Source organism: Sminthopsis crassicaudata, chromosome 1 (assembly GCF_048593235.1).
Source record: "Sminthopsis crassicaudata isolate SCR6 chromosome 1, ASM4859323v1, whole genome shotgun sequence".
Classification (NCBI taxonomy): domain Eukaryota; kingdom Metazoa; phylum Chordata; class Mammalia; order Dasyuromorphia; family Dasyuridae; genus Sminthopsis; species Sminthopsis crassicaudata.
Genome location: NC_133617.1, coordinates 315,418,277 through 315,431,271, shown reverse-complemented (window position 1 = coordinate 315,431,271; position 12,995 = coordinate 315,418,277). Strand labels below are relative to the sequence as shown.

The 12,995-nt window shown below is 29.4% G+C and overlaps 1 protein-coding gene across 1 annotated transcript in view; it reads right to left on the bottom strand.

Moving 5' to 3' along the window:
• Positions 1–12,995, bottom strand: part of CDH10 (cadherin 10) — a 286,590-nt gene that overhangs the window by 25,625 nt on the left and 247,970 nt on the right. Inside the window, exons 6-8 of the mRNA XM_074279076.1 lie at positions 11,350–11,537; positions 6,853–7,106; positions 551–687 (exon numbers count right to left, since the gene is read on the bottom strand). Of these exons, the coding sequence (XP_074135177.1) occupies positions 551–687; positions 6,853–7,106; positions 11,350–11,537 (579 nt within the window). The remainder of the gene's footprint in view (positions 1–550; positions 688–6,852; positions 7,107–11,349; positions 11,538–12,995) is intronic.

The following is a 12,995-nucleotide window of genomic DNA, read 5'->3' as shown; positions in this document are numbered from 1 at the left end:
CTAGATGGTTATTATCTCTCCTTGAAAGGAAGAAGGACAACATCTTCCCTAAACAGCTCTTATTAGAGAAATATAGGTAGGGTAAAGGATTATTGAGGGAAAAAAATCATCTTAAGTTACTACAGATTCATTTAAAAAATATCACTGATAGAAAGGTCTTCAAAGGCCTTTTTTCAGATGAAGAAAATGTGGTGCAAAGTGATTGGTGATTGACACGGGAAGAATTTGAATTCAGTTCTTTTGACTCTAAATCCAACATTCATTTTCTTGTAATTTGCTTATTTGGAATATAAATATCTAGGGAATCATCCATAGAATTGCATTATACACACATACACAATATATACATATATATATATATGTATATAAAACATATAAATATATATATAAAACATATAAATATACATATATACACATATATTGAATTTTTATATTGTTATGCATAATTACTTTAGTTAAATCACACATATTGATTCATTTCTGAAATAAATCTTTCGCATTATGACCACCACCCACTCCCAATAAAAGTCATATAAGTAATTAGGCTTACTGATCTCAGCTGCTATAACACTAAGATTGTGCCATTGAGATATTTCACGATCAAGTGGCTTTGATGTATAAATTGATCCATTTCCAGAATGTATATTAAAAATCCTGTCAAGATCAGTATGACGATCCAAGGAAAACCTGAGCATAACAGGCAAAGAAAAAAGATTTGAAGAAAGAAATAACAGTACATAGCTATGGATACACTACCAGGAAATTACAGTTAGATAAACAGATAGATAAATAGATAGATAGATAGATAGATAGATAGATAGATTATCTACATAAAATATACATGTATATATGTATACGCGCATAACATATACACACATATATGATTTATCATCATATAATTCAATATAAATAAAAACTATGTTCCTTGGTCATTTTATATTTTCTATTTTGAAATATGCATTGAGTAATTTAACATAGTTATGTCATCATCAACATAGTAGAAATTCACTTGATGTATGCTATGAAACTAAATCTTATTTTGTCAAACTAGGTCATGAGAATAGTTCTATAATGACCAAAATTCTTGCCTCAAATGTATAACAATTTAGAAAAGCATATTAACAGTTAAAAGCCTGGCATTTTGCTGGCATGATATCGCATCTTGATATGAATAACAACTTAGTGATCTCAAAATGTTAATCATTATAGATTTATTGGCTAAAAGAGAAGGATAAAATCTAAATAATGCATTGACTATGAAGCTAGAAAATCAAAATATATAAAATCAAGTTGTAAAAAACTATAAAAAACAAAAACAAAGCTTCTAAGTTTCTGTAAAATAAATACTGATGAAAATCAAAAAGTTGATAGTAAATTAATTTTCATGTCAAGATAGTGTATATCAAAAACTACCTTATCTATAAGGTTATGTAAATAAAATAATTCATATTATCCTCTGATCTGTTTAATTGGCACTATACATTTAATCTATCTAAACCATTACTGAGTTTGCATCACTATGCTATCTAGAAACTTGCAGATGTTGCTATTTGCATTTCAAACACTCAGAAACATCCCCCTGAATTACTTAAAGTTTATACACAAGGAAAAAAATCCACTTAAACTAGAAGATCAGATGCAATCTTTAGTGCTTAAAGGACCTAGAAGACACTTGTACCTTGACCAAATTTTTGGTTTTTGCTATTGTTAAATGAAAATACATAAAATAAATGTATAAAATCTTCCATTAGTCTGTGTCCAAAAGAAAAAAAAATACTTGTAATATTGCAATTTAAAAAAGAGTCACATATGAAATACCTTATCTTTTTGAAATGTTTTTGCTATAACTGGTTGCTAATGACATCTTTTGAGTGATATGTTATTGAAGATATTTACAAAAACTGACTTAAGATGACAAAATCCTGTTTATATGTCTTTTAATATTTAATTATTATTTTTTGAAAGTTTTGACAGGGTTAATTTTTTGTCAATTTTTACCAAATACAGTGAATAACCTGAAAAATCTTACTATAAATGAAGCTACCTCTACCATTATGATTGATTTTCTGTACAAATTCTATTTTCCAAACAAACTGGGATATTCTGCATTCTCTCGATCTCATTTAAAATATATATATATATATATTTTTTTCTCTTTCTACTTTCTATATCTTTGCTACTTTTGTTTATTTGCAGTGTCTGTTTTTTCTTCTCTACCTATCAAAATCCAGTTTTCCCTTCAAGTTTTAGATCAAAAATTTCATCTTCCAAAAATTTTTCTCCAATTGAATTAGTCAGAAGTGATCACTCTCCTCTGCTGAATTCTTGAAAATTTTAAATAGGTATAGCTGGAGTTATATGTGTATAAGTATATATTTTATCTAGTAGATTATAAATTTCTTAAGGTAGAAGCCTAGGGCCATGTCTTAACTATCCTTTATTCCTACCAAAATTCATTCAGTATTTTGCTTACCAAAACTAATAAAAGTTTTTCTGAGTAATTAGAACAAAATAAGGTCCTATATCTATATTAAATCTTGACAAATACAATATTTCTAATTTCTTAAGTCTTGATAAATACAATATTTCTAATTTCTTTTAGAAATGATCATTGTGATTCTTCTAAATAAAATAGTAGGCAGTATCAGCAGGGTTTTTTTTTAAACCATTGTCTTTCCCTTCAGTAAATTTGCACTCTATGCTAAATTCTTAATGACCTTCAGTTAAAGAACAATGATAAAACAGCTAAAGATGAATAATGTGATGATGATGTGTGCTTTGTAGTGAAAGCTTTTTGTTGTAGTTAAACGAAGATGATAGAACTATGTGTATGTATGTTTAATCATGTTCATTCAATACTTGAAAAATGTCAGCAAACTTTTAAGGCACAGGATTTATTTATTTTGAAAGCATAGAATATCATTATAATGGAGAAGTGTTATTTCATGAAGTCATTTCAAAATATCCTTGGCATAATTGGTATTTTAAAGCAAGAATACTAGCAAAGCTAAGATTTTTTTGTTTCTTTGATACTTATTTTGATTCTTTTATTTACTATCAAATCATTATCACCCAAAAAGACAATTATTTTTCTGCATAGAACAAATTAGATTAGATCCGTCAGTATATACCCAAAGTGCATAATCAATAGTTGTATAGTAATTTCTGTGACTAAAAAAGTCAATTTTATTTTAATAAGTCAAATAGCATGTGTTCAATAATGAAGTTTTCCATGTTAGGTGTGATGAGTAGAAGAATTCATCCCTGAGGCAAGCAGGCAGAAGGCTCTGGTATAGATCAGTTTAGTTCCTTGGTCCCACCCTCTAAAGATAATTCAGCCAAAAATCTAAATTATGCCAAGACTAAATTCTTCTAATAAAATTAGAAACTAGGATAAACAAATAAACAAACAAACTAGAAAGGAGGCTAAATTTTTCCAGGAAAACAATTTATGTCCCAAGGCTTTGCTGCTACCTTCCTTTGGGTCAGCCCACCATTGCACTCTACCTTGTGGTATCTTTCCCCTTTCTCTTCCTGAGTCTGTGCCATGTGGTATCTCTCCTAACTCCACTATTCTCAACCCCACTTCTCCTTCTGACAGCTAACTAGCTCTTTTAAGGGTCATAATTTTCTTTTAGAATTTAGCCTGCAGCTAAGGGTATGCCTGAATCTCATGAGGTGCTCCCTTTCTACTATTTGTGAGTTCCTTTGTGGAAATTTCATTTGTTCTTCCTCTTTATTTCATATTTACCACTCCAGGTGTCTATTGCTTCTCTTCTGTGCAGATCTCCAATACTATAATCTGTAAAGGGAAGTCTCAATTACTTAAGAAAGATGGGTCATTCCTTATATTAGTGGAATCATAGAAATGTTCTGTAAAATAAATGTCCTTTTAATTGCAAATCTTATTTTAAAGACTATTCATAATTATCTTTAAGAGAAATTTTTGACAAAGAGTTCTGTTTTTATAGTACAGATAGAATTAGCCAGAAGAGCAAATTATTTATTAAAAAATAATTACTTATGTGTATAGTCTTCAAGACCATACTGTATGCACTTCTGTCCACCTGATGGCAGTGTAATCAAACCAAAAATAAGCAAAATAATATAAAAAAAGGTATATGATAGCAAAATGGAAAAATCTCTGGATTTAAAATTTTGGACACGATTTCTACTTTTAGCTTAGATACATTATCTTGTGCATCTGTTGGCAGATCATTTTATCTCTCTGAAGGTCTGATTTCTCATCTGTAAAATGATATAATGATAATTGCATTATCTGCTCCTTGAGTTGCTTTAAGAAATTTTGTCATTATTGTGAATAGTGGCCTTGAAAAACCAGAACTAGAGTACATATTATATATCATCCTGGTTTTTATATATAAAGGAAATACATCAACTACAATTTTAACCTTAATTTGAAAATGTATTTATGATTTATTTAAAAAATTATGGTTCATTTATATATGACCATAGGTAGTTTGAATTGAAAAATATTATCCAATGCTTTCAATGACTTTAAATCATTCTTTGGTTCAAAGACCCATCTTCTCAGTATATGTGTTTTTTGATGATGGGGTAGGGTTGCAAATCTTGTAGCCTCAAAATCTCTTAAGAATAAAAGTTGTAGTTCATTCAAAGGAAGATAGTGGTATTTATTCTTGATGGATACAGGAAGATTGCATCATATTTCCAATGATGACCAACACACAAGGAATGGCAAAGCATATGGATTTTTAGAAAAAGAGGTGGTGCGATAAGAACCAGAAATAGTAAAAGTTTCACTATTACTAATGAATAGTATAACACATGTACATACATATAGAAGTATATAAATATACCTATATATACATGTATATGTTTATAGAAAAAAGTCTACAGTATGTTAGTTGAATCTAATATGAAAGACATATGAAGACATCAAAAAGAATTACACAGTTTGAGAAGGCATAAGTGAAAGTACTGATGAAGAAAATAACCACATATAAGAGATCACAGATCTATTGAAGTATATTCATATGGCATCAATAATTTAAATTTGATCAATAAGAAGAAAACACATTATCTCTCTGAGTCATGAGCTCTGGAAAGTCAATACCAAATAGGAGCAGTTTAAAATATGGGCCTGGTAATAACAATTATATATATATATATATATATATATATATATATATATATATATATATATATATATATATGTATATATACAATTCAAGTAAAGTTCAGAGTGTCTCATGACTAGGTTGGAGACAAATGATCATGTTTTCAATCATAGCAACTCTCAATTAGCCTCTTTAAGTCATTAATAAACTTATATGGAAAAAGAGAACACCCAGTAACATTAAAATTTAATGAAACATTGAAAGATGTAAAAATATTAAATATTATAGTCCTCATATAAAGGAAAATAGAGGAACATGGAAAACAAAAAATTTAGTATTTTGATGAAAGCAACTGATCAATTAAAATAATCAGCTTGATCAATGGTTTACCTTAATTCATCAATTGTATAAGTCATTGTCAAGAATGAAGCCAAGTTTGAACATAGCTTACATTCAAGGTGACCTATTTTAAATTTGCATTTTTTTTTGCTAGAAATTGTTTTAAAGTTATAAACAGCAGAGGGAAAACAACATTGGTTTTGCTCTTTCAGCAATTAAACCAAGTTTTTTTTTTTTTTTTTAAATAAATTTCTCATTCCTTTTAGGGGACAGGATATTAACACAGTGTCAAACCAGATTGCTACACATTGGGAATTAAATGTGTGATGTGATGTCTCAACTCCTCCTACCTGCATCCCTAAAGAATATTTTTTTAAAAAATTAAATGAAACACAAAGGGTATCTAATTAGATTCCTTGACATAGACAACAAATAAGTGGTACCCTAGCAAAATAACAATACTTCTAATATTATATATTTTTTATTGAAATCATCAATGTTCCACATGATTTTTGATTTCCATAGCAAATAGAATTTTGTACAATTTTCTATGTCTACGGAAATATCTCAAATAGCAGCCAAATAAACACTTGGGGGAATTAAGTAGGACATTTTTCACTGCTTTGCTAGATAGGTCAAGAATTTTATTTTAGAGTAAGAATCTCAGAAATCAATCTATATACCAAACCTCTCATTTTACAGATGAAGAAACTAAATCCCAAAAAAGTTAAATTTATTGCCTGGGGTTACACAGTAAGTTAGTGCTAAAACCATACATAGTTATGGTTCAGGATGAATCACAGGTGCTATGATTAATAGTAGTTTTCCAATTTCATGATCTTTCTGCTTCTTTGCACAGTTACTCTTTGCTGTTATTTACTCTGGCTTAAGGCCAGATTTGGAATTTCATTGGTGCAAGAAAATCTAGGTGAGAAAATTCCCTTTATAAATGTAGATAGGTTACCACAATTTCCAACTTTTAATCTTAGAAAGTTGCCTACTACACTGAAAATTTAATGAACTTGCTCTGGGTCACACATCCAATGTGTATCAGCTTATAGGGGTTATAGTGAGGTCTTCCTAATTCTGAGGCTGAATCTTTGAATATCTGAAAATCTACTTTTCTTCATATTATACTTTATTATCAACCATGAATTAATATTGTTATCCTTAAAATTGTTAAGAGTTCTTTTAAATTTGAATAAAATTTAATTTAATATTTCTTTGCTTTTTAAAAAAAAAATAAAGTAGGCATATACTTGTTTTTCTCTTTTTGCTCTAACATGGGCTAGGCATTTCTTCCAAGAGATTATATGTTATATGAAATTTGTTGAGTAGATTGTCAGAAGGTTCATCATTCATCACCAATACCAGAAACTTTAGGTAAGAATTCAAAATATGATGTAATTACCTAATAGGGCTAGAAGCAGAATCTGGATCTCTTGCCATCACAGTACCAATGATGGTACCCACTTCAATATCTTCATGGACTTCAAATAGGTAAGAAGATCTACTGAAAATAGGGGGCTCATCCACATCCTCTACAGATATTTTCACAATGGTAGTATCTTTAAAAGGTCCAAGGTAATAGAAACGTGGATCAACATGAGTGTTTTCTGCCTCAATTTTCAGAGTGTAAAGTCTTCTGCTTTCGTAATCAAGAGGCTGTAGAGAGCAGAGAAAAGAAAAGATTTATCCTCTTCCTCTTAGTCAAATGACGATTTTTAAATCCATGCATAGGATTAAGTTTGCATTGAAAATATTTATTGACTCCTGAAATTGAATAAAGAAATAACATGTTCAGTTAATATGCATTTACTTGTATCAGAGTTATAAAAGTTATTACATAAATAATTAATAAGCTTAATTTACAATATTTAAAAATAAAGTTGCTTTTTAAAATTTTGGATCTTGTGTAAATGTTAAATGGATCTACTTCAACTAAAGAGAATTCAGTCCAAATACAATATAGACTTCAGGTTTCTTATGAAATCTTTCTTTTTCTAATTTTTATATATAGTCAGCATAGTATAATGGATAGTGAGCCAAACACAGAATCAGGAAGACCTCAGTTCAAGTCTTACTTCTATGTTCTATTAGCTATATGATGAAGTTACTTAATATACTATAAAACCTGAATTTAAGAATAGCTTAAAATATCAAGCTGTGTTAATTCATGAAACCCATTTTTAATCTATAGGTAAAGAAAATTGATTAAATGCATTTCAAATTAAAATTAAAATAGCTCCATGTATTTTTTCCATTTAAAAGTTCATTTAAATAGGAGAAATTATATAAAAAATTTTTTTTTAAAAATGCACTGTATCAATTGAGTATAAATCTCTCAATATTCTGGACAACCCTTTAAAACAAAAATTGATTAAGGTTATGACAATTTAAGTTCGTAATGGGAGTTTCTTCACCTAAACATTCTAACAATGAAATCACATGTTTCGTTTTTATTCACATTTTCTTTCTTTTTTTCTTTTTCTCTTTCCTTTTTTCTTCCTTTTTTCCTTTCTTTTCTTCCTTCCTTCCTTCCTTCCTTCCTTCTTTATTTTCTTGTAGCACTTTTTAAGAGTACTTAGTTGATTATTTATTTATTTTACTGTGACAATTGAGGTTAAGAAAGAAAAAGAGAGAAAGGGGGAAGGAGGAAAAGAGGGAGAGAAAGAGAAAGGGAGGAAGGGAGAGAGAATTTGTCTAAATTTTTTGGGTAGTCAATAGAAGCAAACTAGAGTAATCCAGTAGTCAGTTTAAAGACATGCCTCCTTTTTTGATGACTAGGCAGTCTATTTAAACTTTGCTTGAGTATTTGAACTAAAGGAGGATTTTACCACCCTGAGAACATAATTTCTAGAATTCTTCCTATTAAATCTTAGCCTTGATTGTCTAAAGGGAATTATGGCTATCTGATGATGGCTTTTAGATTAAGATTATCAGGTCACTTAGGAGCTTTCCCAACAGACAATAGGAAGAACATTAGAAGAGAGATTTTCATTTGGGGAGTCATTTCCCATAAAATATAAGTGAATTTTTAAGTATTTTAGGAGGTTGTACTAAAGAGAAAATTGAACAGTCTTCAAAGTTTCAGGTTGTATTGAGTCCTCATAATGAAAACTTATTTTCTTTTATCATATCAAAACCAGAACTCTTCTAACTATATAACTTTTGAATTTTTAGGATAACAAAGATCTAAAGTTTCAGGGTACTGTCTAGAACCAATGACATTAACCAGTACTTAAAAGTAAATATAGGTCTTTTTTCTACTGGCATTTCTTAGAAAAGAAAAACATGATCAAGAAAAATAGACAATATTTAATATCCATTTCTTGTTAATTTTTATTATGGGAATGAATTAAGTGCATTATCTCTACTTTTAAAAAAGCCTGATTTTATTGTGAGAGGATAACTTTAGGAACATTGGGTAGTAAGGAATTGTCAATGACAAAATATACAAAGATGGAAGATTTTATTATTTTTACCTCTGTAAATCCAAGTCCACTGAAAAAAGATGAAGATTCGCTTTTGCTGTAATAAAAATGATTGAGTAGAGATTCTCAGGAGATTTTCTACTCTATTTCAAAGAATAACAGTTTTTCTATCCATCCATATTACTTCAAAAAAATCCCAATGGAAATAACAAAAAACAATAACTATGATGAAATTTATAATATTCCCTAAAATTCTTAACATAATATTAGTATGGGTTTTTCTATGTAAACAAGACATTTTATTTTAATTGAGTACAGCAATTAAAACAGATTTTGTATAGATCTTTGTCTACTAAAATGTATGATCTTGTTTTCAATGTACATATTCTTTATAGTGTACATATCATTCAGTGTACATATCCTGAGTAGATTTTATTCACCTTAACTCTACATTTAAAGAAAAAAAAAATTTCTAAATGAATCTACTCTTTAACTCTTTAAGTTTGATCAAATAATTTGAAATATATGAAATATACCCTGAATTTGTCTATTTTAATACAGACTTTAAATCATCCTTTTCTATGTCTATTTTACTTTTTGGTTCTCTCTGTGAGCATACACACACACACACATAAAACACCATAGGAATGACGTGAATATCCTTTGTTTTAGTTTAAAATAAAAAACAAAAATTCTATAAATTCAGCCATTTTAACAGGAGGGTTGTGAAATATGAAAATATGAAAATATTTTAAAAATGAATGAATGAATAAAAACATATCAATAATGAACTTTATAAAGTCATTGAAGAAAATCATCATCAATTTTTAGTTCAATACATTTTATTTTATTTTATTTTTTCCCTGAGGCTGGGGTTAAGTGACTTGCCCAGGGTCACACAGCTAGGAAGTGTTAAGTGTCTGAGACCAGATTTGGACTCGGATCTCCTGAATTCAAGGCTGGTGCTCTATCCACTGCACCACCTAGCTGCCCCCTCAATACATTTTAAATGAGATCTCTTTACATTTGTTAAATAAGTCTCAAGTGGGAGTAGAAAACACCATAGATTGTGGTTTTTCTTATTTAATAATAAGACTATTTGTTAGGAGTGAAGTTATATTTTAAAGACAAAATCTATAATTGATTTTTTAAAATTCTCCCATAGTTCTGTTCAATTTGAAAAGGCTAAGGCATTTTGCAACATATTGTGTAAACAAAATGTAATATTTCCAGAAAATATTTTTAAAATAATATTTTTAAAGGTCATACCATAATTAGGGAATTTGTTGAAATAAAAAGAGAAACTCTCATTTTGACATTCTTTGACTATTACAACTAAAAATAATAGCTAATTAATTGTATCCAGTAAATCGAAAGGCCTACCCAGAGTTACACTTAAATCCATATTGATTTCATTAGATTGTATTTCTTCTCTCTCTGATATATCCATACTTCTGTTCTTACAGTTTTTGACCAGATCTTTTCTTTGACTTATTAAAAATGCATTTTTGAATGCTAGGAGAGTGCTAATTCAAAGTAATATTTAATACTCTATTCTAAGACATATTTCCCTTTGTATTATCTCAGTTTGAAGCTATAGGTCTGATTCATTTTAAATGGGTTCAATTTAATTTAAATTCAATCAACATTTATTAAGTGTTCATTGTTTGCAAGGCATTTGATAACAAACATCTTTATGGACTTGAAGATCACAGTGACTAAAACATTTAATCCATATTATATAAGAAATTAAAATAATTACATTTTTCTTCAATTTTTGCTATTATTCTGATATTATTAATAATTATTATTTCACAGAAATGTGTTTTATTTCCTTATGATTCCCTTAGTTGTGATATTGCATTCTTATCTTTGTTCAATTAGTTATATTCACTTAAGAAAAAAAATACTATCAGTTTAGACATTTTCAGTTGTGTCTGATTCTTTGTGAACCCATTTGGGATTTTCTTGGCTAAGGTACTGAGTGGTTTGATATTTTCTTCTCTAGCTCATTTTATAGATAAAGGAAGTGAGACAAACAGGGTTAAGTGACTTTGTTCCACATTATACATCTTGCAATTGTCTGAGAAAAGATTCAAACTGAGGAAAATAAACCTTCCCAATTCCATGTCCAGTACTCTATCCACTGTGTTACTGTGTGTCTATTACAAATCTACATTATATAAGTTAATAGCATGAAAATAGAAGGGGACTCAATTATCCTTACTACTTTATAAAATGTTTTAGTATTTTTTTTTTATTTCATGAGTATATCCTTGCATCAAAACTATTTTTAAATGACCCCATTGACTCTGTTTTCCTGAACTGTGCCACACAGAAATTGATTTTAACATCAAAATGACCTATTCTTATTACAGCCCTTTGGATTCATAAAGCTTCCATAGGCATTGAATGAATTTTATGTCCTACTCCCTTAAACTACCAGCCACTTGATTGATATTGAATATGTGCACCTTTCTCACAGTAAGGATGCCTTCTTGGGTGTCCTTCTGAGTTATGATGTCAAACATATCAGTTCCATCTCCGTCGATAATTCTATATTCTATTTCAGCATTTTTTCCAGTGTCAGCATCGGTTGCTTTTACACTGCCAATGGCTGTGCCAACTGGGGAGGATTCAGGAACACGAAGATGGATTGTGTCTGAAAATTAAAAGAAAAAAAAAACTAACTATAGCAGAAGTTCACAAATATTGTGAAAATGTGCAGTAATAATAATGATAATAATAATTATCTATCTTTCTCTATATATTTATATCCTCTTATATAGAAACACAGAGAATACCAACCAGAGAAAGTCATTGTTATATTCCAAATGTTCACTTGATATTAATCATTAGTCATTCAACAGCTGTTAATCATTCATAACAAGTGCAATTCTATATTGATGTATGAGTTGGAGGAGGAAGAAAAGAATAAGAGAGCCTATGTGTTTTCCCTCAACATCCTTCTGTGCTTTGTGGGGGGGAATGTGTTGTATACTTTTATGTTCTTCTGAATAATTTATATACCTGTTCTGGGAGTTCGCATTTTTACTACATTCTCCTTTGGTGATCATGTCAGATCCATGAGTTAAATTCTCATCTTAGGTAGATGACTTTTTTATCTGTATATTGATCTCTGGTTTCTTTCCTGAGCTCAGATCTTGTAAAGAGTGTTAGTTTGCATGCATCTGAGTAAAGAGGAAAGGAGAATCAGATTGCCTAAAAGAGAAGCACAGAATTTGAGAATTGGAAGGCACTTCAGCAAGTATCTAAGTTCAACCCATAATACAAGTTATTGCTGGTTGTTCAAGAGGTAGCAAAACCTAAGAGTCAGAACTTTAAACCTCACTTTTTATAGATTTTTAGCTGTATGACCTTATACATTTAATAACTCATTTTCTGCTTCTTTTTTTCTTAATTGGAACTAATAATGCATGTAGTATCTCTCTCAAAGACAATATATGTAAAATATAGTTCACATATTAAAGTACTGCCTCACACATTTAAAAAATCAGAACTATAGCTATAATTTTGTCTAATACATATAACCAATCCCTATTATCACAAGTTTTACTCTGCCTCTGTGGAATTCCCACTAATTGCTCTTGGCTCAGTCCTCTAAGTATAAATAATAACTCTTGTCTCTCTTCCACAGGACAATCCTTCAAATATTTAGTTTTAGGTATCTGGTATAATTTCTTCCCTTTCTTTATTCAGGGAATTTTGAGATAATCATAGCATCTTTCCTAAGAACTAATAGTCTAAAAGAAGCACCTACAACACTCTTTCACTGTTATTTAATTTTACCAAGGTTTGCAATGCAATATGGGAAATAATCTACTCTCTGTTCATTGCACCATGATTTTTCTCAGAAAATTGCAGTTATTCCCTACTCAACTTTAACCAGTTTTTAAGTCTAAAGCCAAAATTCCTGGTTTAATAATCATTGTTCCTTATTCAAGAACTTATAAGGTACATTACATTAAGGAAATTCATCAAATAATACCACCATAATTAGAAAAGTTCCATATTTGAAATGATAAAATAGAAATCCTAGTTTCATATTTTGACTGTTACTAGATGTGTGACTTTGGACAAGTGAGTTAATATCTCTTTA